The following is a 27,557-nucleotide window of genomic DNA, read 5'->3' as shown; positions in this document are numbered from 1 at the left end:
ACCTCATTACACACACATTTAGGTTAGCTTCAGGTGAACTAGTAGAGTCAGAGGTAGTCTCTACTATTAATATGCTACGGCCTTTATAGCTGCGTCACAGTAAGAAGCAGATGGAGCTCCTGTTGAAACCAGCTTTTATTCATTGGAGCTATTATCTGATTTCCCTTGAAGTCTTCAAACCAATTAGAATCAAAATGTATTTCAGTTTGAGAGACATCTAGACTCCGACACAGAGAACAGTCAGCCACACAGCTGGAGAGTAATTGAACTACAAATAATTAAAACAGCTGCAAAAGTAAATCGTTCATGTCAGTGCACCAAGACATTTAGAAAGCAGGGAGGGATACAGTTCTTAGCATGATAAGGACTGCATTAATGGAATAATACAGCATTGTTTGGCGCTCCACTTAATACCCTCTCCATCTGAAGAGCAAACATGAGCCTTGTGGCTCTTGTTTAGCTCCCTATTGACGCTCATTTATCTAATCTGTGTCGGAAAAGAGAGATTAAAAATATTTGTTACATACACGTTATTTCTCACTTGCAGCTGCCACTTCCTGGACTTTGTCACAGTCGGGCAACCAGCAAATTACAGGAAGCCACGGCACCCTACTGGCCATTACCAAGAAATAGCTCCAGTACGTGACTCCTCATAAAATATGCCTCTGTCACATTTTGTTTGGTTACACATTGTTACCATAATGCCAAATTATTCATTTGATGTTGCTTTATATTGAATAATAAAACCTTGTCGCTGTGACTTTTATCCACCTTGTGCCTGTGAGGTCCATGTGACCCAGCTAACACACTCCAGTAACCAGGAGAAACTAGCATTTAGTTTTCCATTTCCACACCACAAAGCCTTCATGACAGGCGCAGAGGACATTTCGAAAAATCTCCAGAAGGTATTTTCAAGAAATAAAGCTAGTGACTGAGTTGATTGAAGTGCCTTCTCTGAATTTAGACCTTACTTTTAATTTATAACTGAAAATCTGACTACTAACAGAGAGAAATCCAAGCAAGATTCATGCAAGAATAGATGGACAGCTGGGGGGTTTTCATCCTACCCATCATCACATTTTTAAATTAACGCTGGTCTCACAAGTCAGGATTCAGTTATGGCCAAGACAACTGTACCCACTGTTCTCCATACAATACCTCCATCTGGTCATTTTTTTCCTGCTGCCAAAAGGTCTATCATGTCCATCTTGGAATGCATTTTCATGCAGATGTCCCGTTCTCTTGTTAGTATGACCCAGTAGACAAACACACAGGAAATCATGTGTGCTGGGTCACAAAAACAAGCGGCCTATCTACAGCACATCAAACAAACAAAACCAAGTTTGAAAGGAAATCTATCATTGAAATCTGACTACACAAAAACCACACCGGCTGCAAAAGTCCTGCTTTCTTTTTGCTCACATATGAGTAAAAGAAAAATTATATATTCACATTTACCTGGAAGAAGGTGTTTTACATAACAATCTAATACATAAAGACACACACAATCTCTCCTTCCATTGCTGGACTCACTGTCAATTTGCGGTGTTGAAACAGATTCAGGTCTTTGATGTATCATTGTTGTCAGTGCTAACCAAATCACTGCTGTGCATGAAACGAACCCCCTCAGGTCTCCAGAAGAGACAGCAGACTTTTCTTTCACTGATTTTCTTTTTTTTTCCAAGACAGATATCCACAGAGTGAAAAGAGGAAAACATGACTGTATGGTTAACAGGGCTTTTGTGTTCCTTAGCTCCACTTTTATTTTCCTATTTACGAACAAAAGGAATTTCATTCTTGTCATTTTTTTTTCCCAGTTATACTTTTTTTTTGACAGTCCTTTTGTTGCTACAAGGATGTGTTTGAAATGTATCTTACAGAATTGAAAGTGTGAGCTTCTTTTTTTTTCATCTAAGTGGATTCCTTTACCTTGTTCTGTTTGTGCTTTTACATCCAACAATAGGACTGACAAATGGAGATACCTCAAAAGCCTTCTCAAATTGACATGAGCGATTTTCTACCTCATTTTGCCACAACAAACCCACTATGATACCAGGGCATTGTCACTACTCGCTTTTATAGTGGCAGAGCCAGTTTTGTGATCCTTGTAGACATTTTGCTTTTATCTGAGCCCTTCTAACCCTGTTTCTGCTCTGTGTTTTTTTTTGTTTCTATCTCCGTGTCAACCTCTTGCTCTTATCCGCATGCACAATTCAGGGCAAGAGCAGTGATAGTTGCCAGTGAGTGTATGAGTGTATTAAATTGTATGGTAATCGCAGTGAGAAAAGGGCACACGGTGCAGTTATGTTTCTAATGAGACACAGAGAAGCGGCCTGACCTCTCCAGCTGGTGCGCTGCAGACATTCATCATCCCAAACACATGGTGGATGAAGGGGTGAGGGGGGAGAGAGAGAGAGCACTGCCCTCTATTGAGAGTAACACCACACTGCGGGTCAGCAAGAGGAATAAATTAAAGATGAAGAAGGGATGATGAGAAGAATATTAGGGGAAAAAACCCACCTTGTAGAACCAACACAAAGAGGAACAGGCTGGAGAAGCGGGGGTGTCGTTTTGTGTTCAGCACTGAAGCTCTGACTGCTTGCAGCTACATTGTAAAGCAAAACTGTCTGTTACCGATAATTGATTTGGATGTAATTATACACCATAAAGCGTAAATCACATAATCACTACAGTCACTACCGCTGAGCCCAGGATGCTTCCAGGCAGTAGAGGATACTGTGGCTTTGTAGCACTCCAAATTTTTGTCTCTGAAAGAAACTGAAAAGAAAAAGAGGTAATGGATGGGCTTGAATAAGCTCCAACAAATGACTGATACTCTGTCCGCAGACAGAAGTAAGGATTTTCAACAAATCTGTTAAAACAGCTAACCAAATAGAACTAAAATCTACAGCATGGCGTTATGTGGGATGTTTGCGCTCATCAGTTCCTCTCTTTTGCTTTTGATGTTTTTACTTTAAAAGGGAAATCAAAGGGCAAAAAATGGTCAAGAAATTGCTTAAGTGTGCCCTACATGAAAGCATGTTTTTTTTATTCATATAGTATCAACACAACTCTTTTATTCTAATGTAATATTTGGCAAATCGTTTGATTTTATTATTTTTTATTAATCCCTCATTTTAGTTTTTAGAGTTTTTCCAGTGGCACAGATCCAACCTCAAAAATGCTGATTGAACTGTGTAGAATTTCAACACAGAGAGTAATATAAGTAGAAAGATGTGATAGAGATGGGGTAATTAATTCAAGGAGAATGTATTTCCTTCTCCCCATCTTTTGTACAAAGCGGGGTACATTGGCCTTACTTTACACTGAATACATTACAAAATTTACTGACAATATTTTCCAACTGTTCTCAAATCCTATTCCGTGGAAAACCAAAACAGATGAGTGTTAGTTCATCTTTCCAACTTGCCACAACTTGCAAAGGAGCAGCACTGAGATCAAATGTGTGAGTTAATAACTAGATCGCATAAATTCGAGTTCTTTTCTGCACTACTTTTAATGGAAAAACTGGGTATTTCTGATGAGTTGTGGATTGTTTCAGAACCCTGTTACATTTTATTATTTATGCACACTTGGTTTAAACGTTTCCTTTTATCAGTTCTTTACTTAACATTAGAATTTGTTTGCCATACAGACTTTGTACCAATATATTAATAAGGACATAGCTAGTATGCACCTCTTTCCTAAATAACTTAAGGATTTAAAAGGCCTTCCTGCATTTAACAGGGATTCTTTCTGCCTGGCTTACCAAAACGTGAAAGTGATGGATATATTTAACTGATGTTGCCACAAAAAGAATGCTATCAGACTCCAACATGATTTAGTTAGTTGGGTGTCTTTTTGCCTTGCTTGGGCCATTTACCCAGCTCTGTCAGGTACAAAAATTGGTTTGTGATTGTTGCATCTTGCACAGAAACTTCTACAAATATCCATTTTTCTGCCATCTGCATCCTGATTATTTATTTCAAAAAGCAAAACGCTTTTATTCTGTATTCAGACAAAACAGCCCAGCATGGCAGGCATTGTGCACGATCCATCTTTTGTGTCTAACCCTGTCCCATGTTATTGCTATTAATACATTTCAGGGCCACCTGTTGTAGGATCTTTGCCATCAAAGCTGCTCTCTAGATAGGTTGAACACTACTGAGAGAGTGGGGATAGTATGCTAATAGCAGATCTTACCTACGTTTGCTTTCAAATTTACCAGCATTTCCCATGATCTTGTGCATCACAACAGACACTTCATAAATTGTATACTGCTTTCAAACAGACCAAATTGCAGCTATCCACCGATCCGTAGAGTGGAGCCTATTCAAGCTGATACTGGACAAAAGAAGGGTTACACAATAGACAGGTCGCCAATCTATGACAAGATTAACAAAGCATTCAGATTTTATCCGTTCTTCTTCAGTTGATATATATTTTTATTGTGCAATTTCAAAACAACTTTATACGAGTTTGGAAGCCTGTAAACTTCTGTAAAGGCGAGTAGAAAACAACCCATATGGAAAAGAAATAGTAAAAACTTATATGATTTACTCATGAAAGTGGCCACTTTCTCATTACTTTCATATATTGTTTTAGGAAGTATCCAAAACATACAAGTTTCATTATATAATTTTTCAAGGGATCTTATATCTGTTTTCACTCTTGTATGCTTTTCATACAAGTTTCACACAAGACAGATGCAAACTTTATAAGATTTATATATATCTTTTCCATATGGGAATAGGGAGGGGACGGCAGACAGTAAAAGGCCTGAGGGCAGATTCGAACCCAGGTCTCTGCAGTAGCCTTACAGCATATGGATTAACCTGGTGAACCATACTGGCACCAAAGTGTGGCACATTTTTGATACATTTTTCTCTTTGAATTTCAAAACCTGTATTTAAATGGGTGTACAAAATAGAGCAATGCAGCAAAAAAGTATTTGTCTTATTTGTTTGTTTTTTGTTTTTAAAAAAAATTGGGGATAAAAGAAGGGAAGGCAGATCCTTTTAACTTTGTGAATGTTAGTACAGTACAAAGAACAACCCCTACCTTTGGCACAATGCTACTCACCCGTGAAATTCTGCTTTGTTCAAACGGAACTGCACCTTAATATTTCTCATTGTGGGGTCAGATTCACAGCAGTGCTCCTCTGTGATCATCCAGAGCCAAACCTTCTCAATGGTTATTTGAAAGCATGTTTTTGTATAATTCAGAATATTACCCACTGAAACTGAGAGGCTTTTCTGCCTGACCTAGAATTGCTATTTAACCCTCAAAACCTCCTGAACCTCAGTTTGGACTCTATCCAGCCTTGTATTGATTGCGACACAGAAAAAGCAAACCTACTTTTTAGGCTAGAGATATAATTAGGATAGTACTCATTATAAACAGATGCAAAGCTAACAACATCTTGAATTTTCATGCCTATTATCTTCTTTTTTTTAAATTATAGGAAGCATCTGAGTTGTTTTTAGCTTTTGTTGTCGCTGTGATTTAAAGTAGCAGACTCTCACAACCTCAGCACTTACCTCTGTGAGTCACTTCCAGACTTCCAATCTGGTAAACTGTATTATTCAAGACAGTGCGTGCTCTGTATATCAGTCTCAGGTTGTTCAGAAAATGGTGCGGCATTGATTTTTAGCTGCGACAAAGAGAGGTGAAAGGCAGCAGCTTGATCAAGGCAAGCATTCAGCAAATCAAATAAGTTTGATGGGTGTTCTTTGACATTCATTGTTTTTCTGCTTTGTTTGCATCTCCATCGGATGCTGGAAAATAATTTGCATGGCCCTGGCAGTCTGCAAGACAGACTTCATATTGCAACGATTTATTTATTTATTTTTTGCACACATCGTGGTTCATGAAATTTTAATGGTTTAATGGTACCATCAAAGTGTTTGTGCTACATAACTTTTTAAATAGGTGATTAAAATGTAAAGTGTAATTCTTCTTTTTAGGTAGTTTTCCCTGAATGGGCTGACCGATGTTTTATTTCCCCTCCTGTTAATCCTTCCATCATTCCTGTGTGTTCACATTATTTCAAGTTCTTGTGTTTGCTTCTTTTTTCCTTGCTTTACCTTATTTTCCCTGCTACCTTCTTATCCCTTTTGACTCCAACCTTTTATTTAACCTTTTATCAAAATCCACTCCTGACATACAAATTTTTATCCTCTCTCTGCAGAATGGAGGCAGTGGGCTACCAGCGAGTGCTACAAGTAGACTTGGAGGTAAATGGGCTGATGGTAACTCAGGGGAGCAGGGAGGTGGCATGGCAGGTCGAGTATCCGCTCACGCGCACCCTGACCAGTGAAGTGCAGACTCTCATCCGTCTGGCACCGCAGGACCTGGGTGGCATCGTGCCACTGGCCATGGTGAGGAGTGACTGGTTGGAAATTGGAAGCATGTGTGCGTAAGGGAATATGTGTCTAAGTTCAGTGTTAGGCTAACTTAAAATAACCCATCAACACTACATGCATTTGTTTTTTGAGTGTGTTATCACAGATAGTTAGAGCCACAGTAAGTTTGCAAAGTTGTTACTTCCAATGTTATAAACTGTTTTACTACTTTGTGTCTGATACTTTACCCCAAACCAGTCGTCAGCAACCTTCAACATCAAAAGAGCGATTTGAGTTGCTCCTACCAAACAACGGGAGAAAAAAACCAGCATACCCGGGTCATTTGGGGTTGACAGGGGACAGATGAAACTGACTGATGAAATTAGGAAAGGATAAATAATGCATATATTATATGTATAAGGGTTGTGGCATCCTGGTGATGCTTTTTATACTAGTCGTCTGTGTATTCAACTTCCAGTGCAGAAGTCTACATGAGACTAAAATGCCTCAAAAAAAGCACATCAACAGATTCGGTCAGACCAACTTTAGCTCTTGGACACTGACATACTGAGAAGAAAACAAAAGATTTATCGAGACACATAAGATAAACAGAATCTGGGGCAGACCTTACCTGGTAGAAACAGAACACACTTTGGCATGTGAAGAGCTCAAACAAGGGTAGCAGGTGATATATAATCCTACACAATGGTGGAAACTTGAGCTAAATGTGACCCATGCAGCAGGACAGTTGTCTTAAGCAGATGAGACCGCAGTTTTTTAAAAATGCATCAATGAAGTGCTTGTTGAAACAAGGTGACCTATATCCAACAAAGCCTGTTTTGCAATTGCAGAGAACAAGACTAAAACATGATTAAGAAGGATGATCAAGAAGGTCTTGAGTTAGAATCCAGGGTGGGGTACTCCTAGGTTTACTGCTGAATCTAAATTGTGAGTGTGAAAGGTTACCTGTCTCAGTGTGTTAGTCCTGTGACAGACTGGTGGAGTGCCTGTGAAATCAGGGATAGATTCCCCCTACTTCTACCCCACAGCCTTAAATTGGTTAAGTGGTAGTCTGAAAGCAAAAGCAAGAGATTATATTAGATGTCTAGTAGCTTTTGAACTTATTTCCACCCAAAAAGTAATATTATATTAATAACATAACTCTCTATAATGTAGTGGTTTATGCATTCAACTATCAAGATCACCAGTTTCATCCCGAAAGGAGAAACAGTCCCTTTGGGGTTGTATCAGGAAGGGCATCTGGTGTAAAACTCTGCCAAATCAATGCAGAGCTACCCGCTGTGGCAACCCCTTGTGAATGGGAGCAGGGAGCAGCTCAAAGTAGCTATTAATAAGATAAACTTTCAACTTGGCGGCCATTGCATTGAGGCTGGTGTTAATTCAGGCAGGCTAGAATATCAGCTGTTGGCTCAGCTGATTCCGTTCTACAAATCTAACTGGCAAATCTCATATAGCCAGTGCTTTTTTAGTTTATAGTTACTGCTGCCCTTTTACAAGCCGCTTTCCACTGACGTCTCCTCTGTTCTGCACAGGAGTGTTGCTCTTCTGGTTTTACATACGACAGAACAGAACCATGTCAACAAATTAAACTAATTTTGAGTTTGACATCATAAAACCCAACACAATGGAAAATGTCTCGGCATCTTAATAATGCTGAGATGTGGATGCACTGGAAAGTTAAAGAGCAAAAAGAGAGCTGTAATGAAGAAAACCTCACAAACCCCATTAGATTTGTGAGATCAACTTAAAGCTAAACATAGTACAAGATGAACACCCACATTCAATCATGTCTTGTAACAAGATAGTTTTGGCAGTTACTTGGCAACTGTTTCTTTTACTTGTTTACTATGACATTCAAGGTCCAGTGGAAATACTTTAAAAAAAACATGTTTCTTTTTAAAGAGTTTACAGCTCTCCCACACTAAAAACATTTTTATAATGTATAAATGATAAAAGGGATAAAAGCAGCATGTCCTGTTCAGTGAACAACAAGGTATTGTCTAATTAGGAGCCACTCTGTAGTTCATTTATTTTCATTTCCCATTTTTAGTCTTAAAGTCTACAAGTTTCTTAGCAAGGCCATTGTGCATTTTTGGATTCTGACTTTAAATAAAAGTATTTAGCCTCTTTATAAAGAATAATAATTTGCCATATGACAGTATGGCAAAGCAATCATCATTTATTAGTCCTGAAGAAAAAACCCAGACCCAATTATTATTTTTAAAACAAAGCTTGGACTAACTTCTAATCGTCATGAAGCTTTTAAACGCCGCTCTCAATTTGCAGAATGAGAAGTTAAATTGAGTTGGATTTTAACAATCCAAATGTGGATGAATTGGCAAGTGGCTTATGATTGCTAACTGTATTATCATAATGACACTGTAAACATAATGAATTGTTCTTAATTGTTTTTGAGGAAAATCGTTCTGTGTGCTGAAGAGAGAATAGGGCAGTTTTAATTTTTGTCATTGATTATGTCCATGTACAAATCAAATGCTTTCAAGCACTTCATAAAGTTTTATCATACTCATTTTGTGAGGCAGCGGTGCACTGCTGATTTATGGTTTGTGGCGAGTAGAGCAGCTTTAAGGCTTTGGCTACATTTCTCCACTTTTAGTGGCTTAATAAAAGAGAATGCACACTCCAATTATATTGTATTAAATAATAGTAATACTAAAAAGTTTAATGGACAACTAATTGAAAGAGATATGGAAAAAATGCAAAGATGTATTGTAATAAAGATTTCAGAAAGTACTGACAGCGTGCAAACTTTGATTTAAGAAGAAAATGTGTCTTATTAAAGATTCAACAATTTGTCAATAGGTCTAATTAGTTAGCTGTTATTAAATTAATAGTAGTAGTAGTAATAAACATTTTCTGTTAAAGTCTTATTTAAACATTATTTAAATGCCAATTAGTGTTAAAGTAAGCATGGGGTGGCAAAGGGGCAACAGCAGGAATCTCGGGAATGCAGGCGACGGAAACGGGAAGGAAAAAATGATCTGTTAAAAAAAAATAATAGATATATACAGAGGGCTGGCTGGGAAATGGGACAAAGGCATGCTCAGGTGAGGTGGGAATATAATCAAGAAAGTGAGGAGAAGAAACAAAGGCAGGAAGACACAGGAAAATAACCTTCAAAGTAAAACAGGAAGTTACTCTAAGACAGATAACACATTGGCAAAAAAAAGATAGAAACCGGTTAACAGAGAAGGTGAGAGGAAATGGGGAAACTGAAGGAGTAAAGCAAAACCAATATGTGTGACAAAAAACAGAAACAATAACATTAACAGTATGCCTCTGTAATCCCCCCCACACACACACACACACACAAAATAAAAATAAATAAATAAATGAAGTAAAATATTTAGCTAAGAAGCCTAAATACACCAAGGCTGAAGACCTAAAATGAACTAAGAGCCCACACAACAGGAAAATGAATTTTTATTTAGAACTTTTGGATAACGTAAAAGTGCACTGCAATAACGAAGGTAAATCTTAGAACAACAGTACTTTGCTATCTTTACTAGTGCTGTAAGTTAGTTAAAAATTGTGATTGTGTTTGTGGCCACACCGACACAGTGTTCACACACTACCTGCACCACTGGCAAGTTGGCCCACTTTACAAAAAGTCTGAAAGATCAACTACGTTACAAGGGCGCATAATGGTACTTCAACAGAGTGATCTAAAAACAGCAGCCCCATTTAAAATATTTAAGCAATATAAGAGAAGATCATGTGAATTACTCTTAGCCAGTTCTCAAAACGTTTTGCTCACTCCTCATATGTAGGACACTGTCTTGGTGCAGTCTTTGAGACGTTAGTTGTCTCTCTGACTTCCGAAAACAAATTCTGCTCTCTAAAGGGCACCCATGCTTTGACAGCACATATTGCTTGTTAAGTGCCAGCTAATAAATTAAAGGTAGACGAGTCATTGTCTGAGCAAACTGCGCCTTAGATGGCCATGTCCAGGGTATACCCCGCCTCTCGGAACAATAACAGCTGGGATAGGCTCCAGCCTCCTCCAAAACACCGAACCCGATAGGATGTGTAAAAAATAGATGCACGGATGGATGGATGGATGGATGGATGGGTGGATATATGACATCAGCCATCACCTTTGCGGCAGTATGTGTAGGTAGACACCAATCATTCCTGGCACTTAGCAGTACTTGTCTGGATACAGAATGCCAGACACCCCTGTTCAAGAGAACTCTCATCTCTCCGTGAGTGCTTCTGGCCTTAACTCCCACAGAGAAGCACACGCATGCTCACACTCACCCAGTACCTCCTGGCTGCCAAACATGAAGTGCAGAACTTTTTTTTTCTTCCTTTTTTTTTTTTGTTGTTCTTACAAGGGTTTTTTTTGAACAGCTGAAAATGCCTAGAATTGCTTTTTAAATTTGTCATTTGTGTGCATGCACAAAAAGGTCAAGAAGAAACAAGTACGAACGAGTAGATAAGAAGGCGCATGTTTAAACAGAAGATGGGTGAGATCAGTTTACGCATACCCTGACATTTTTAATTTTCTTTCATTTTTACTGAAGACATGTTTCTGTGAATTCTACAGGTATAAGCTTTCTGCAGTCAGTGTTTAAGAGAGCGCGAGAGATCAGTATTGGATATTCATCCCGCAGCAATGGTCAAAGCTCATAATTTCAGAGGAGATGCATTTTCCAGGAAAATTGAACAGAGCAATTTGTAGTTCAACCGATGACTCGCAATTTTGTGCCTTTTATGGCAGAACAGGATATTATAGAATGCTAGATGAATACTGAAGACAATGAGGATCTTGTGTGAGTGCGCTAAGCAAGTAATTTAGCATTCAAAGCGTGTTTCTTTTTTTTTCTGGATATGAAAGGAGAATTCTGACGTGAAGATTAAATAATCAGGCCCCATCTTATCTTAATGACCTTGTAGTACCATATCACCCTATTAGAGCACTTCGCTCTCACTCTGCAGGCCTACTTGTTGTTCCTAGAGTATTTAAAAGTAGAATGGGAGGGAGCGCCTTCAGTTTTCAGGCCCCTCTTCTGTGGAACCAGCTTCCAGTTTGGATTCGGGAGACAGACACTATCTCTACTTTTAAGATTAGGCTTAAAACTTTCCTTTTTACTAAAGCATATAGTTAGGGCTGGACCAGGTGACCCTGAATCCTCCCTTAGTTATGCTGCAATAGACATAGGCTGCCGGGGGATTCCCATGATGCATTGAGTTTTTCCTTTCCAGTCACCTTTCTCACTCACTATGTATTAATAGACCTCTCTGCATCATCATATCTGTTATTAACCTCTGTCTCTCTTCCACAGCATGTCTTTTATCCTGTCTTCCTTCTCTCACCCCAACCGGTCGTAGCAGATGGCCGCCCCTCCCTGAGCCTGGTTCTGCCGGAGGTTTCTTCCTGTTAAAAGGGAGTTTTTCCTTCCCACTGTTGCCAAAGTGCTTGCTCATAGGGGGTCATATGATTGTTGGGTTTTTCTCTGTATCTATGAAGCGCCTTGAGGCGACTTATGTTGTGATTTGGCGCTATATAAATAAAATTGAATTGAATTGAAGATGAAATAATAGACTTGTAGATATATGTAATCTATTGCTACCCTTAAGAAAGACAAAATCATAGAGAGATTGCATTGCTAATATTAAGTGGCAGTTATTATTGGAAAATTTGTGAGTTTAGTACTACTGAAAACTGCTTTCACGAGAGTAGTTTTTAGGAGTTAATACTAGATTGTATGGGTTGTTCAGATGAGCAGTTTTGTCTCCATTTAGAAACCCTCAGTGGCTCTCGTCTTCAGTTTGTAACGCACTCCTGTTTGAAATCTCATAAATCAATACATTTAATAGAGGACAAGCGCAGAGGAAGTTGTCTGCACTTAAGACACTGCTATTTTCCTCTTACTGTGTGAGAATTCTCGTGCATTACTGAGATACTGAACTGAACTCTGGACCTGTGAATGCCAGCTCGACGTCACCAAGACAAATGGCGCTACATTGTTTGTGTTAAGTGATATTGGCTACTCTGATTTTAACGGGACAATCAAAGAAAACTGCAGGGCTGAACACAATCTGGCCCGACAGGAAAAGAGAGAGGAAAAGAGAGACGATGGTGGTGTTTCATTAATAAGCTTGAAAGACGGTACATGCAGAGAACATGCCAGCTGAGTGTGCACTACTTTTATTGCATCCTCCCATGAATTTTTGATCCCTCTCTTGCTGCTCCCTGCCTCTCTGTTCTCTCATTAGAAGAGACAGCCAGTTGGCCCCCATAGCTCTTTACAGTACATCCCAAATGTAATCATTAGCATTTTATTCATAGCTTCTGAAACTCACTCTATTTCAAACTCAATAACATTCGCTTTGTGCTTACAGTCCCATAACATTATAATCACCACCATTAGCAGGAAGCTCTGCATTAACTGTATTTGTGGCCGTGGTTAAGCACCTTTGTCTAGAATTATAATCACCAGGGCAAATTCAGATTTATTCATTTTGGCTCCATTCAGTGGTTTAAAGTGACTTTTTTTTTTTAAAGAGGGTTTTCCTTTTTTTTAAATGATTTATAGTCCCACGTTTAAGCAGTGTGTAAAGTTACAAAGCCCAAAGTCAGCACCAGAGAGAGTATTTCTCTGCTACAGAACTGAGAAACTTTCTTTGTAGTCAAGGCTTCTCATCTGTTAGCCTACCTGTCTTTGTCACTATGTAGGGAAAAAAAAATGTAAAATACCCGCATAGCGGCTACTTTGGCACACTCTCAAGGAACGATGCAGTCTGCCATTATTTACTTTGAACAGCCGCTTCTGCTTTCAGAAAGTCTCATCTGCGATCAAAGCACAGCAAATGTTCTTTTGTTCACTTCAATAGTGAACACAAGAGTCTTCATCCTGTCCAAGCTCTTGAAGAATGCAAGTTAACCAGCAGCTCGGAGAGTGCTCTTCCCATACTCACAGAAAACTCATTACTTTTGCAGACACGGTGAGCAATCAGGGTATAGTCCTTTTTTTTAAGGGCGGAGGGTTAACAGGGGCTGGAGGTACCCCCAAGTTAAAATGATCTTTCATTAACAGATAATGATACTCTGAAGCCAGCAAGACACCTCCCTCAGCGAGGGGTGCCTAGTCCTAGAACAAATCCCGTGTCAATACATGAAACAGTTTCTGAGAATGTAACTTTCGGTTTGTCAGATTGGTCAGAATTCGCACTGGTGTTTTAAAAAATCAGAAATTCCTCAGATAACATTGGTAAAGCTTGGCGGGAAGTTTATCTGTGCCAATAATGGTGAAGATTGAAAGAGAAAAAGAAAGTGTTTTCGATAAATCAATTAAATTGCCATGACTAGCTGCCATCTATCAGCCTTCAGGCCTCCTGCGAGTATTACAAGTCAAGAAAAAATTTTTTGGTTAAAGCAAATACTGTAATTCAGCAGCTGAAATACTACTTGGGTGACTGGTGAATGCATCGAAGTTTATAGTGCTTTTGAATAACAGGGTCCTGAATCCATATACAGTGGAACCCCGACTTACGAATACCCCGTTAAACGAAAAATTCAAGTTACAAAGGCACTGAACGGCAATATTTCTGCCCGTGTTACGAAATCCGCTGGCTCTGATTGGCTGAGCCCAGAATGTCCACAATGCCTTCCGAATCATGTGACAACCCCTTGGCTTTCGTACTTGCGCTTCGCTGTTCCACTTGAACGACGTATTGTTGTTGCCGTTAGCAATTAGCCTATAGCCTATTGTTCACTCAAAAGGCGCGATGGGTGCTTTGACTTACGAAAATTTCAGACTTACGAAAGACCCTCGGGAACTAATTAATTTCGTAAGTCGGGGTTCCACTGTACCCAGTTTGGTTTTCTCATTTACTGTCCTTGCAATTTTAAGTTGGCAATCAACTTTGATGGACAAATGCTTTCGAAAATCAAAAGAACAAAAGAAGAAGAGAAAGCAGAAACCCTGTGTGTTCCCATGCTGCTTGGCTGCCTAAACCAAGTCCAAAATAAAGGGTCGTATATCTATAATTTATACAAAGTGCTATCACTGCATCAGAACTCGCCAGCAATTTTCAAGCAAGATGCTATCAGTCATACTGTTTCACTGTCAGTAACAGTATTTGGAAATGACATGACAGAGTACTAATCGGGAAGCAGTGAGGCTATCCATTGGCATGCTAAGTGCCCTCAGGGCAACATTAGCCATCTGCATGCAACTATAATGCCCCTTATAGCTTAATTAAGTCCTCTTGTGTATATATGGGTCTCTAATTTTCTGCCTTATCTTTATGCTGTGCTTTTTGAATAAACAAATTCTCTTTATCACCTTCGCTCTGGGGGAAAATGTTCCTTATGCATCAGGCTTGTTTGTCATTGTTGATCCTGATCATCCTACAGCAAGCAGGAGAGGGAGATGAGACAGCAGACAGTCAGGGAGATCAAAATTAGCAAACTCTATTCAAATAACAATGTTTCTGTTATTTATTTAGTTGTTTAGGACTGTAATTTCTTTGCTTCTTCTTTTTTCCTTCCTTCCCTCCTTCTGTGTTATGCACATGCCTGCATTAGAGGCCAGCTGACACCAAAGCTGAGGCTCTAAGGAAACACTTTATAAAGATCTTGCGGGGGGGGGAACCAAAAACTGAGTAATGTCATACCAGTTTCGAAATCCTGCGAACGTCTTTTCTGTATAGCAATTTCTGCATGTGCATGCTTCACTGAATCACTGAATCTATATCCTATGCAAGAACGAAATGAAGGGTGGCTCAAAACCTTTGCACAGTAGTGTAAAATAGCAGTGTCAGCAAGTACCTTCATCTTATTGACACGCAACTTCTAAATCTAAAGAATGTGAATGATCACATTGGTTGGACTCAAAAACTTTTTTTTTCAGGGTGGGTTGTGTAACAGTGAGCATGAAGCAGAGCGGCAGAGAATGAGGATGACATGTGTGCATATCCTCTGTACTCACACACAAACTATTTCACTTCTGCCACCCAGCATGTCTCTCTTGCCTCTCTCAGGGCCCAAGATATGTATGTCAGTCAGGCTTTACTTTGAAGTTAAGCCTGTCCGTTCTGTCATTTGTTGTGGTTTGTTTACTTTTTTGCTGGCTTGCCTTCCTTACCCTTTCCCTCATTCTGTCAGGCTGGGTTGAGGGTCTTTTATTTGGCCAGCACGGGCCATGGTCCAGTATAGTGCTCTCTGGTTTATTCTAATCAAATGGCCTCAGCCAGAGACAGGAGAAAGGTCCTCAGAATATGGACAGGCTTTATCAGCGACAGCCAATTTATCACTGCTGACTTTGGCATTTCCGCTCCTTATGTTAAAGTGAGGAAGTATGAGGCAGGAAAAAACAACAGACGCTTAATATTTAATCTTACTAAAAGTATTTAGAGCTCACAGTACATAATAACAAACCCAACCCATTGCCAGGACAAGAAGTTATAAATCAATATCTAATTAATGAGGAGAGTATAAATCACTGTAGGCCCCAATTTAATAATCAATAGTGGTATTTCTTACTCATGGTCAATGCAGAATGGCCCCAAACTGCCTTCAACTCTTTATTTGCTAATACTGCAATTATAGCTGCTATGCCAATTGAGGTAAATCAGCGGAGATGCAGAAGCTGATTATTCAGCTTATTTCATCCTCAAAAAAACTCCAGATTCAATTGACTTTCAGCGTGTTTTCATCAAATACCTAGCTTACTAGCAAAATGTAGGATTTCTGCATACTCCGCTGTAAGTACTATGGAGTATTTTTGTTCACTCCCTAAAATGAAAACTCCAAACCCTGACGATTTGCTAAGTTTCAGCAGCTACACGTAAAATGACTGTGATCTTCCTAACTTTGGCAACAAAATAGTAATTTCCCTCTTTTGCTCGCTCCATCACATCACTCATCACTTCAGTTATCAGCACCTTGCTCCGATTTTTGTCCGACTATAGTACTGCAGTGCAGAACACCTTGGCTGCTGTGCCTTTTTTCCCAAGTCATAACCGTAAAAGGATTACATTGTATGAACACCGCTCTCTCCTTCTGTTGTATCACCATTTCTAACAAAAAAAAAATAGTGGGAAAAAAGAAATTAAATCCTTAGAGGCATTGATTCCCCTGCCTTTGCTTTCATTTTATCTCCTACTATACACTTTAAGATGTTCCAAAGTTTTTGAGTGGCAGGGGGAGACTATATACAGTGGGGCAAAAAAGTATTTAGTCAGCCACCGATTGTGCAAGTTCCCCCACTTAAAATGATGACAGAGGTCAGTAATTTGCACCAGAGGTACACTTCAACTGTGAGAGACAGAATGTGAAAAAAAAATCCATGAATTCACATGGTAGGATTTGTAAAGAATTTATTCGTAAATCAGGGTGGAAAATAAGTATTTGGTCACCTCAAACAAGGAAAATCTCTGGCTCTCACAGACCTGTAACGTCTTCTGTAAGAACTTTTTGGTATAAACTCAACTCGTCGTGTTTGGAGGAAGAAGAATACTGAGTTGCATCCCAAGAACACCATACCTACTGTGAAGCATGGGGGTGGAAACATCATGCTATGGGGCTGTTTTTCTGCCAAGGGGACAGGACGACTGATCCGTGTTAAGGACAGAATGAATGGGGCCATGTATCGTGAGATTTTGAGCCAAAACCTCCTTCCATCAGTGAGAACTTTGAAAATGAAACGAGGCTGGGTCTTCCAACATGACAGTGATCCAAAACACACCGCCCGGGCAACAAAGGAGTGGCTCCGTAAGAAGCATTTGAAAGTCCTGGAGTGGCCTAGCCAGTCTCCAGACCTCAACCCCATAGAAAATCTGTGGCGGGAGTTGAAAGTCCGTGTTGCTCGGCGACAGCCCCAAAACATCACTGCTCTCGAGAAGATCTGCATGGAGGAATGGGCCAAAATACCAGCTACTGTGTGTGCAAACCTGGTAAAGACCTATAGTAAACGTTTGACCTCTGTTATTGCCAACAAAGGTTATGTTACAAAGTATTGAGTTGTATTTTTGTTATTGACCAAATACTTATTTTCCACCCTAATTTACGAATAAATTCTTTACAAATCCTACCATGTGGATTCATGGATTTTTTTTTTCACATTCTGTCTCTCACAGTTGAAGTGTACCTCTGGTGCAAATTACTGACCTCTGTCATCATTTTAAGTGGGGGAACTTGCACAATCGGTGGCTGACTAAATACTTTTTTGCCCCACTGTAGGTGCTAGAGGGAATAGACTTTTTGATTGATAATTGATATGAACTGAATGGATGGAGTGCTGCAGTGGCAATATAAACCTACTGTACTGTTGGCAAACACAGAACAGGACCTGTGAGCTTCCTGCCAATCTCAGCTGCTTAGAAAACAGTTGAGCTGTGGTTTTCTGTGGGTCAGAGGCATCTGTTCAGTGACTGAATAATAAACAGCTAGCCATGGTTAAAAGGTGTTCTGGGCCACATCTAAGACCAGCATATCTTAGATGTGTCCCTACCCTGCTCGTTTAAACCCTTTGAATAAGTCTATATGGATTAGTAGTCACTTATCATTATGCTGTAATTTCTTTTAACTCCATCTTTAGACCTCTTGTGCTTATAAGGTGTATCGTAGCAAGAGACTACACACAAAATCACAATTTCATGATTTTATTAGCAGTAGTTTTTGTATATATTTTTTTTTTCATAATAATAGTGTTTTACTATTAATATTACCCTATTTCCTAGCGTTTGCTCTAGCATCCAAATACTGTTACTGACAGTGAACAAGTTTGCAAAAAAATGTGAGGAAAATAATACGTTATGTTGTATGAATGAGCAAAGAAGCTGCAGTCGTAAGATGAAACAATCTGATAGGGGTATAAACATTAGTCATTATTCACACAAGCCTGCCATACAGAAGAGGGACTCCACTGCAGAGACTGGGAGGTTATCCAAAAGTGCAGGAACTTTAGGGGTTTGTTGTGCGTAGTCGTTATGTGAAAAAAGAGCCATCAGTTCCTAATTTTTCATTGGACTTGTCTGATCTGCGCAGGTCTTGAAACCAAAGTGGCAGAATAATAATGCCCTCTTGCAATAAAGCATATATATTAAATCAAAGTTGGGTAACAACAGCAGATTTTGTCCTTGAGCATTTACACATTTACATACAGTAACTATTCTCCAAGCAGGACTTTTGTAGTATGTCTGCTACCTTACACATCATTCATCCACAACCATATCAGCCCCCACACACTCTATGCTTCTACCCCCTGCTGCTCAGAAATGTAATGGCCTTTTATTGATTCTCCCTTCTCTCGCCTTCTTTCTTCTCTTTTCTTGCCCTGCTCTCTGCACTGCAATGAGAGGTTGTTAAGATAAGCTGCAGCATGAGAAGGGGGGAGACATGCCTCTTTTTCTTTTTTCTTTTTTTTGAGCTGGGCAAAAAAAAGTAGGGTGTCTTTGTGCTTGCAAGTGTGTGTCTAAGTTAAGTTGTTGCATATGTATACTGATACTGTGGGTTGCTATGCAATATATGTAGCACTTTTATGTGTTTAGCTGTTTACGTGTATGTGTGCACATTAGTCTATAATATAGTCATTTTCAGTCATAAATGCTTATCTGCTGGTGTGTACAAGTACGCCTCGTCAATGAGGAATACACACCAGACCTTCTCATCCACAGGGGGGATATTGAACAGCCAGGCGGTGGCTGATGAGACGTAGGTGGGTTTTACAGATGAAGACGCTGCCTTTGCTGCCTCGTGCATCATTAATGCTCTCTTATTAAATTTCACTTTTTTTGTCATTATGTGGATTACATTTGATCTTGTTCACTACTCAGTTCTTTATGAGAATGGACAGTCTCCGCAATACATGCCGAAGATCATTAAGACCTCTTTTTTATCATGCTGTTCCAGTTGTAATGGCTCACTAAGCAAAAAAAAAGGTACTTCCCATTACATGTAGGAGTAGTGATCACACAGAGAAGACTTTTTACAGGTGCTTAGTATCATCAGCACCATGCAGTTAGCAGCAGATATATTTATCATTCACAACAAGGACTAGAGTTTATATGGATGTCTCACTTGTTGAGTGTTGGCTTTACTGGATTGCTGGAGATTTAAATATGCTTGAATATCATTTGAATCTGTGAAAAACGAGCCTCACTTTCAAATCCATTTCAGGAAATGAATTGTGCGCTGTATATCCCATGCTTTACCATCAATATACTATAAATGATCTGAAACTCAAACAAGGCAGACTTGCAAGTTTGTTTGTCTTTGTGAAACTTGAAACGTACAAGAGGCCTAACAATTGTGCTTGTAAAGGATAGCACTAAATTGCTCACTTGCAGGAATTTGCCCTCTGTTCATTCTAACTTTCGGGTTTGTTTCCCTTGTGGCAGGACAAACACATCCCTTGAGAAAGATCTATCAGCCAAGCAAGAAATATTTAAACAAAACAGCATGGAATCACCACCACACATTTCACCAAGGTTAAAAAGCAGTTTCTCTGTGTGTATGTCTGCAGATACGGGGGATAGTTAATGACAAAGAAAAACAAAAAGGCAACCGTTTTAATGAACAAATAGATGCCTTTGGCATTCACAGGCTCTTAGTAGTCTTATTTAAACTGAGCAGTGATGAGAATGATCTACTGTTATAGCAAATCTTCTATACGACAAACACACTGAGAGCTCAAGGATTACCAGGCATTGTCTTAATTGATCTCATTATCTTCTTCCTGCTCTTCTGTAAGGGCTGTCATTCTCAAGTGAATCTAGCTATAGCTTTGGAATGACTGCAATTTGGTGTGAAGCATTATTGTCAATGTTTTGTATTTTTTCTTTTAATTAAGGTTGGTTCTGGGGAATAATGGTGAATAGCTGGGAAGACTCGAATAACTGTCATACTGTGACCTCACTGCAATGTAAACCAGTAGAGGGAACAATATTAGGCATCTGTTTACTGATCTGAAGAATTAGCACTGTATATGTGATGTAAAGCCCTACGTGGTTCAAGAGGGGGCTGTTCAAAATCGATTTAAACTAATAAGTGATGTCTCTCGGGGCGGTATCGGCTGGGCTAAAGAGTAGACATTCAAATTAAAAAAAAATCAAGGGGAGAATTAGAAGTGAGCTTACAACATTTCTGTAGCCCAGAGCTGTGTTAGCTGCTTCTAATCTTCGATTGAACCATCACACCCATCATTGAATATTGTATTGTGGGGATGTAGGTATCAGACTTTAAGAAGGTAGGAAAAAAATGCATGGAATAAAGATTTATATATATTTTCTTACATAGAAATGTTGCATTTTTGATCGTTCAGAGATTGAGAATCTTGTAATCATTCGAGTTATTTTAAAAAATGCCACACTTAGTTATTTCAGGATTGTTAAATGTGAAGACTTGCTGCTTCATACATTCTATGCAATGTAAACAAAATGAAAAAAGCAGGCTTATTGACTGATGCAAAAGTCCATTTAAAAAATCGTTACTATTTGCGCTCAAAGATCTTTAAGTGAACAGTCACACAGCCTCACTTGTGCTTTGCAGGATCTCTGTAGCAGTAAATAGCACTTCTCACAGCTGCTGCTCATCCTTACTGTATGATGGGCTACTTGAACGCGGAGGTAAAAAACCTTTTGCAATAACTACAGTCTATAGTTGCGTGAGATTTGACCTTCGGATAATAAATGGCATTTGAAACTAGGTTCACAGCATATAGAAGACTCATTACGGATATCACTATAAATATAAAACGTATATTTTTTTTCTACAATACATGTTTTTAATGTATGCAAACATACACGAAGTGTTGTTTGGTCTAGCTAGAAAACAAAAGACTGAGCACTAAAGCCTTTTGCCTAAATATTATTACCCCCACCCCACAGGCCAAAAGTTTGCCTATACACAGTGGGCATTTCTAATAACCCTTGCCCTGCCACCACTGAGATTTTTGGTTGCTTTGTTTTATTTGCACTAGTGTGCAGAAAGCATTTAGGTCATTTTGAAACACACTGGTATTCCTGCTATGTATTTGTATTCTTTTTTATTTTAGCCAATTGTTATCCTGTTTATGTTTATGTATATAACTTGGAAAGCTGCCAGTAAGTAAATCGTGTTTTTCCAAGTCTACACATAAATGTCATATCATCTTACATTTAATTTGCCTGCAGTATTTGAGTATTAGCGTTACCTTTATCGTTGATATTGTTGGAAATGTTCTGCTCTTTGATGGAGCTCACAAAAAATATTCATAGCAACAAAGATGATGGTCGAGAATAGAACCTTCTCTACACACAAAATGATCCTGTGTATTTGTAAAATCAACAACACCAAACGTTTGGCTAATAAGGAGGATGAAGGTGTCAGTAGAAAGTAACAATCAAAAGTCGTCAGATCATCGGTTTCATGCTGGTTCAGTATTCCAGCATGAAAGTGATATTATCATAGACTCGATTATTAAAAATGGATGTAACTGCTGTTGGTTTTTGAGCCATTTTTTGAAGTCTTGGATGCATTATTGCATTGTTTCCATTGGCATCTGTAACCAGAAGTGACAAGAGGATGGAATGCCAGAAGTTATCAGATACAGTAATGCTATAGCAAAATTGGTTAGTAAATTGTATCCATGGACTTGAGGGGTGCATCCCATGGAGACAGAGACCTGAGGGGGTATATTATGAAGAACGTTCACTAGTGTTTCTTTGCATTAGCTAGCTAGACAAAATGTGAAACCCCAGTCAGAGGTGACGAGTATCATGATGGTGGTTATCAGCATCCTCTGTTAAACCAGACTTTCTGCATTAGGCTCGCTGCATGCTTCCATTGAGGATCACCTACTCTAATCAGAGACATCATCACACTGATGAATAATAAAGATCTATGAACATTATAAAGATATATAGTGAGCATTAAAATGCAAAACTGGTGCTGAAAATAAGACAAAAAAGTAATGCTGCAGATGATCATTAATCTTCTGATTCCACAATCATTACAAACACGCTGAGCAGGAAGAAAAAAAAAAAAACATTGACTTGTGTTTATTTTACCACTCTGTGCACACTCGCTGCTGCTGGGTACAGGAAAGCTGCACAATAGAGCTTCGAAAATTATGATACATTTAAGGATTAAATGTTAGTCGGTGGAAAGGAGATGTGGAAATCCCTTTAGTTTCTTAATGCAAAATTAATTTTCATGATTGAAAATTACTGGTGATAAAAAAAAATCTACTAATCATCTTTCTAATCAGAGCTCCAACAGCTGCAGTTTATGCAGTTTATGCATCTATAACATGCATTCCAGAAAATTCCTGATCATCCAGCCCCCTTTAAACCAAAATACTAAACACCGTCTGCTGAGAGCCAGTTTGAGTTGAGCACGTACTACCATGGTGATTATCAAGGTAAAAAAAAGTGACACTTTTGTGAAAACTCTGACCTTAAGCTCAACAGTCTTGGCTAACCTAATCTCCATTCATAGTACACCTCTCTGCTGATTCGTGCAAAATAAAAATAAAAAATAAAAAAAACACCAAAAGTGAAGCACAGACTTTTTGGTCCAGCTTTCATTATAATGAAGACACAGCACAAGCCTTGTTATTTGTCAGATATTATATTGTCAGATAATAATAAGGCTTGCTGGCACCGATGCACCAACACCACAAACACTATCAACACGTTGTCACCAGTTAGCTGAGGTGAAGGCTAGCAGATTTAGAGTGGCCTAATCAACACCCACCTGTCCCTCAAAACAGCCACACGCCAAAAGGGCTAAATGGTCTGTATTTATATAGCGCTTTACTAATTCCTAAGGACCCCAAAGCGCTTCACATATCCAGTCATCCACGCACACATTCACACACTGGTGATGGCAACTACATTGTAGCCACAGCCCACCCTGGGGCGCACTGACAGAGGCGAGGCTGCCGGACACTGGCGCCACCGGGCCCTCTGACCACCACCAGTAGGCAACGGGTGAAGTGTCTCGCCCAAGGACACAATGACCGAGACTGTCCAAGCCGGGGCTCGAACCGGCAACCTTCCAATTACAAGGCGAACTCCCAACTCTTGAGCCACGATCGCCCCTAAAGGCGATTGAATTTACTAAAGAGAAGTAAATTAAATCCTTAGTAAAATATAAACAGATGAGTTAAGAAAAAAACAAACAGAAAAAAAATCATTCGTTATTGTCAAGGGAGAAATCAACTCAAGCAATGAAAATTATTTGGTGGCAGGTTGTAAAAGCATATATTAGCTGTATTTTAACATTGGAATCTACAGGGACTGATCCGCTTTCAGAGCCAGCCTCGAGTGGCCTTTCAAGAACATACATGTTTTTCACACTTTCATGTTTTACCCCTGGTGATTGCTCTTTGAATGTTATTGGTCATCTTGTAGAAAAGCTGTAGCCAAGTTTTTCATTGCTGCTTCATCATCAACTTTCAGCCCATCAGCTGCTTTATCTAGTAGAAAATCAGCCAATGGATTCTTAACTTGGGGTAAACCAGGATTGAGGCAGCAGCAAAAAAGTTTATAATAATAGTAATATTAAGAGTATGTGTGTGTTTCTTTCTTTTTCACCTGACAGGACACTGAAATTCTCAACACGGCTGTGCTCACTGGGCGTACTGTCGCTGTTCCGCTGAAGGTCGTCACCGTAGGGACGGATGGTGCGGTCTCTGATGTTACAGAGTCAGTGGAGTGCAAGTCAACGGATGAACAGGTTATCAAGGTTCGTGCAACATGAATTCTTTTTTTCCACTTTATCTCATCCTTAATGCTCAGCTTTCTAGTGGCATGCAGGTACGTTAACAGGAAGAATAACACTTCTGTTTGTGGGCTTCAAGAGTTTTTCGCACAGTGAAATCAAAATGAAGGTGCTCGTTTTCTTCTAGCAAAACATCAAAACATGTACCAAAATACATTAGTTTAATGGCAAGGGAAAAACAGAAAGCTGTTTGAAAAAGTCAGGTTTAAATCACAGAAACCCTAGAAGGGGGGGGGGGGGGGGGTGGTATCCTTTTCTCGTGCTCCAATTCGCCACCATGAAGTGCAGCTTGGCAGCTTTTTTGTGTAATCTTGGTGAGAAACAGACAAAAAAAACACTGATTACATACTCTATACTCTGCTCTTGTTTTAAAGGAGGAATAATTAACAATCATCATGCTGAAAGAGAGTCTGTATCCATACCACTTATATATTACATAACACCATCAAACTGTCAAGGTGACAAACTGCTCACCATGTCTGAATATAGCAAGTTTTAAATCTCTGTAAGTTGATTTTCATTGGCTTTTAGAGGTCTTACATAATTAATCTGAAACCTTACTGAATTTTTGGGAAGTGCTGCAAAGGATTTATTGTTAACATAAAATAAGGAAATAATTGTGAGCTGTTTACCACCACAGCAGATTTATTATCCGTCTCTGCGGCGTTATGTGAAAGGAGAAGCAAGAAAAATATAACTGGGGAAAAATAAGAAAAATAAAAGTGTTTATTCTTGATTGTGAGTAGGCGTGATAAAAAAAGAACAGTGCTACAAGTGTGTTGTGTTTACTATACATGCATATCAGATAGAAGAAAAGAGGGAGATCTCTCAAAGGGTTTAATTATCAACTGAAGTAGTACCACATATTGTGACGCTGACCTCAGTAGTCTACTCCCCTGCCCGCTCGTCGGGTTTGAGAACAGTAAGCAGTACCCATCTTTTCTTCATACTATTTTCAAAGGCATCTCAAGATAAAACAGCTTTATTTTTCCCCACTTCACTGTTTCTTTGAGACTTTGAAGTTAAATCCTTCTTTTCTTTATGTTATATGTAGACAAAAAGGAGGACCCCAATGCAGACACAATCTAAGTTAAGCAAACAAAAGATGAGCTTTATTTCACTAAGCTGATACTTCAAAAATAAAGTCCAAATGGTGATAAGTAATCCAGATACAATACACAGGGTAAATGATCTAAAGTTGATTGCAGCAAAGTGATGAGCAAAAAAGGGAAGCAGAGGAAGGCACAACGTGCTATAAAAGGAGAGCACAGGTGAAACATGAGCAAAGGGCACTTCTCTGACAAAGATAAGTGGAAGAGCAAGGCAAAGGCAACTGATGAACACAATAAGGGCAGAGCAGATAATTACAAGGGACAAAGATAGGGAGTAAAACAACAAAAGAAGCCCAAGGAAATGTAGTTACCAAAAGAAACCCAAAGTGACAACAGTGACACAAATATAGGGTCATTAAAGACAGGAAACTGGTAAACACTGGGAAACATAAGAGAGTTATATACGTGTAGTGATCAAAAACACCCATGGTGAGCACTGAGGCCTTGATCCTGCTCTTACAAACTTCCAGTCAGGAAATCATGCAGGGACGAGTCCAGAATAAATGGGACAAGTGATAAAAATCATCCAAAATGTATACAATTTTATTATTTCAGAGAGTTTGCAATCAAATCAGACTATCATAATAAAAGACCACTAATGATCCATAATGTACCTTTAATGGTGCAGCTCGTCAGCAGTGTAGCAATCACATGATAACTCGCTTTCACCAACAGGAAACTTACAGGTGCTTTTTTTTTTTTTTTTTTTTTTAACCAAATCCACCCCCAAAAAATACGATCCCACAGGGGTGCTTATTACATGCACTAAGTGTACCCCTAAGAAATAATTGATACCACTGCAACCAAGTTATAATAGACACAGCAAATCAGTTTGCCATACACACCAATGCAAGGCCTGATTCCTGTGAGGCGTTAACCCCAACTCAGGGACTGCACATTGCCCGACTAACATTGCGCCTGGCCCAGTTAACATAAAAACAACCCCAAGTTTTAAAATACATCAAACTAGGAAGAAAAAAGTGGAGCGACACAACCAGATGTGCAGCCCGTCCTGCAAGACAAGACACGAAAAAGTGTAAGTAGCCTGTCAGTGCATAAATAAAACATTGTTTTCTGCCTAACATTATATTCAAATACAATACCTTCAACAGACTGCTGTGCTTACTGCACTACATGATTAATGCCATGTTAATCATGACTAAAAAAAACAAAATGCAATAATCATATACATTTTTATGAACTTCAGCAAAAAAGTTACCTTTACAAAAAACATTCAGTCTATAGTTTGAATCTCTACTGAAGGGCAGTATGATCACAATATGCTTAAATAGCAACTAGATCTTCTAGTGGGAAGAAATTTTATACCAACTGACTTCTGCAGCTGTGGTACTTGAATGCAGTGAGCGCTTGCTTTACAGATGCTGCATGCATGATTAGGAGCTTGATTTTACCTGTGAAAATAGGACTGAAAACACCTGAGGTTTAAAATGGACCAATACCTTTGTCCATGTAGTGTAACTTCCAGCCTCAATCACAGCAAGTACTCTTCTTTACACTTCACATATAATAATACTGTGTTGAAGTTCACCCAGTCATCTGGCTTGCTCTCGACATTTATAGCGTGGTGTATTTAAGAGTGTTTCAATAGCAATCCAGACACAAACTGCCATTGAACCCATTTTAAAATGCTCATTGTTTCCAAATCCTGTGAGCCCCCTCATATAAGTCACAGCTTTAGAATGGGGAAAAAAAGACAATAGATCCATCATTGCTGTACTGCACTGCAAGTTTTTATTTTCTGATGATTATTTTCTGATTTAAAGTGTTGCGCTACAGTTTCTCCTTGTATCCCAATAATGTAGAACACTTGACGGATCCAGTAAACCACTAAGCTTTAGCTCTTTAGGTTTTAGGAACTTTTAGAAATTTTGCAACCCCCAAAGCATAGTACTTCATAAATGTTAAATACAGTGCTCTCTCATGAGTCGGTTTTAGTCAGGTTAGTCAGACAGAATTATTTCAGTCAGTAACTCTCATGTGTACCCTGCTGTAACAGTAAGAAAACAGTTGTTTTTACTTTTCTTTTCATTATGATGTCACAGTGAAGTTAACCTATAAAATGTTATTAGATCCTATTAGTATGATGCAGTGTTTAGTGTGCTTGAATAGGTGGAAATAACAAAAAATGCTACCAAAGCAAACCAAGAATAAAAGCAAAAGAGCAAAAGTTTTTCTCCCTTAAAACACAGATGCAATCCTTGGCATGTTTTGTTTTCTGTCACGTTTGGATCTGTTCCATCATATTTTGTTCAATATCTAGTGTGTTTTATGTACTTTTGCAGTGCATGGTAGACATTTGTATGAGGTTTATCATAATTTTGC

General features: G+C 39.0%; 1 protein-coding gene across 1 annotated transcript in view; it reads left to right on the top strand.

Annotated features, from left to right (window-relative positions):
* The window catches only part of LOC146705698 (transmembrane protein 132C-like), a 196,710-nt gene that overhangs the window by 142,838 nt on the left and 26,315 nt on the right, over positions 1-27,557 (top strand). Inside the window, exons 5-6 of the mRNA XM_085463479.1 lie at positions 6,191-6,380; positions 23,923-24,066. Coding sequence (XP_085319605.1) covers positions 6,191-6,380; positions 23,923-24,066 — 334 coding nt within the window. The remainder of the gene's footprint in view (positions 1-6,190; positions 6,381-23,922; positions 24,067-27,557) is intronic.

Source organism: Copadichromis virginalis, linkage group LG7 (assembly GCF_057382275.1).
Source record: "Copadichromis virginalis isolate Kocher_CV1m ecotype Utaka linkage group LG7, C_Virginalis_male_GT1.1, whole genome shotgun sequence".
NCBI lineage: Eukaryota > Metazoa > Chordata > Actinopteri > Cichliformes > Cichlidae > Copadichromis > Copadichromis virginalis.
This window is presented reverse-complemented; position numbering and strand designations above follow the sequence as displayed.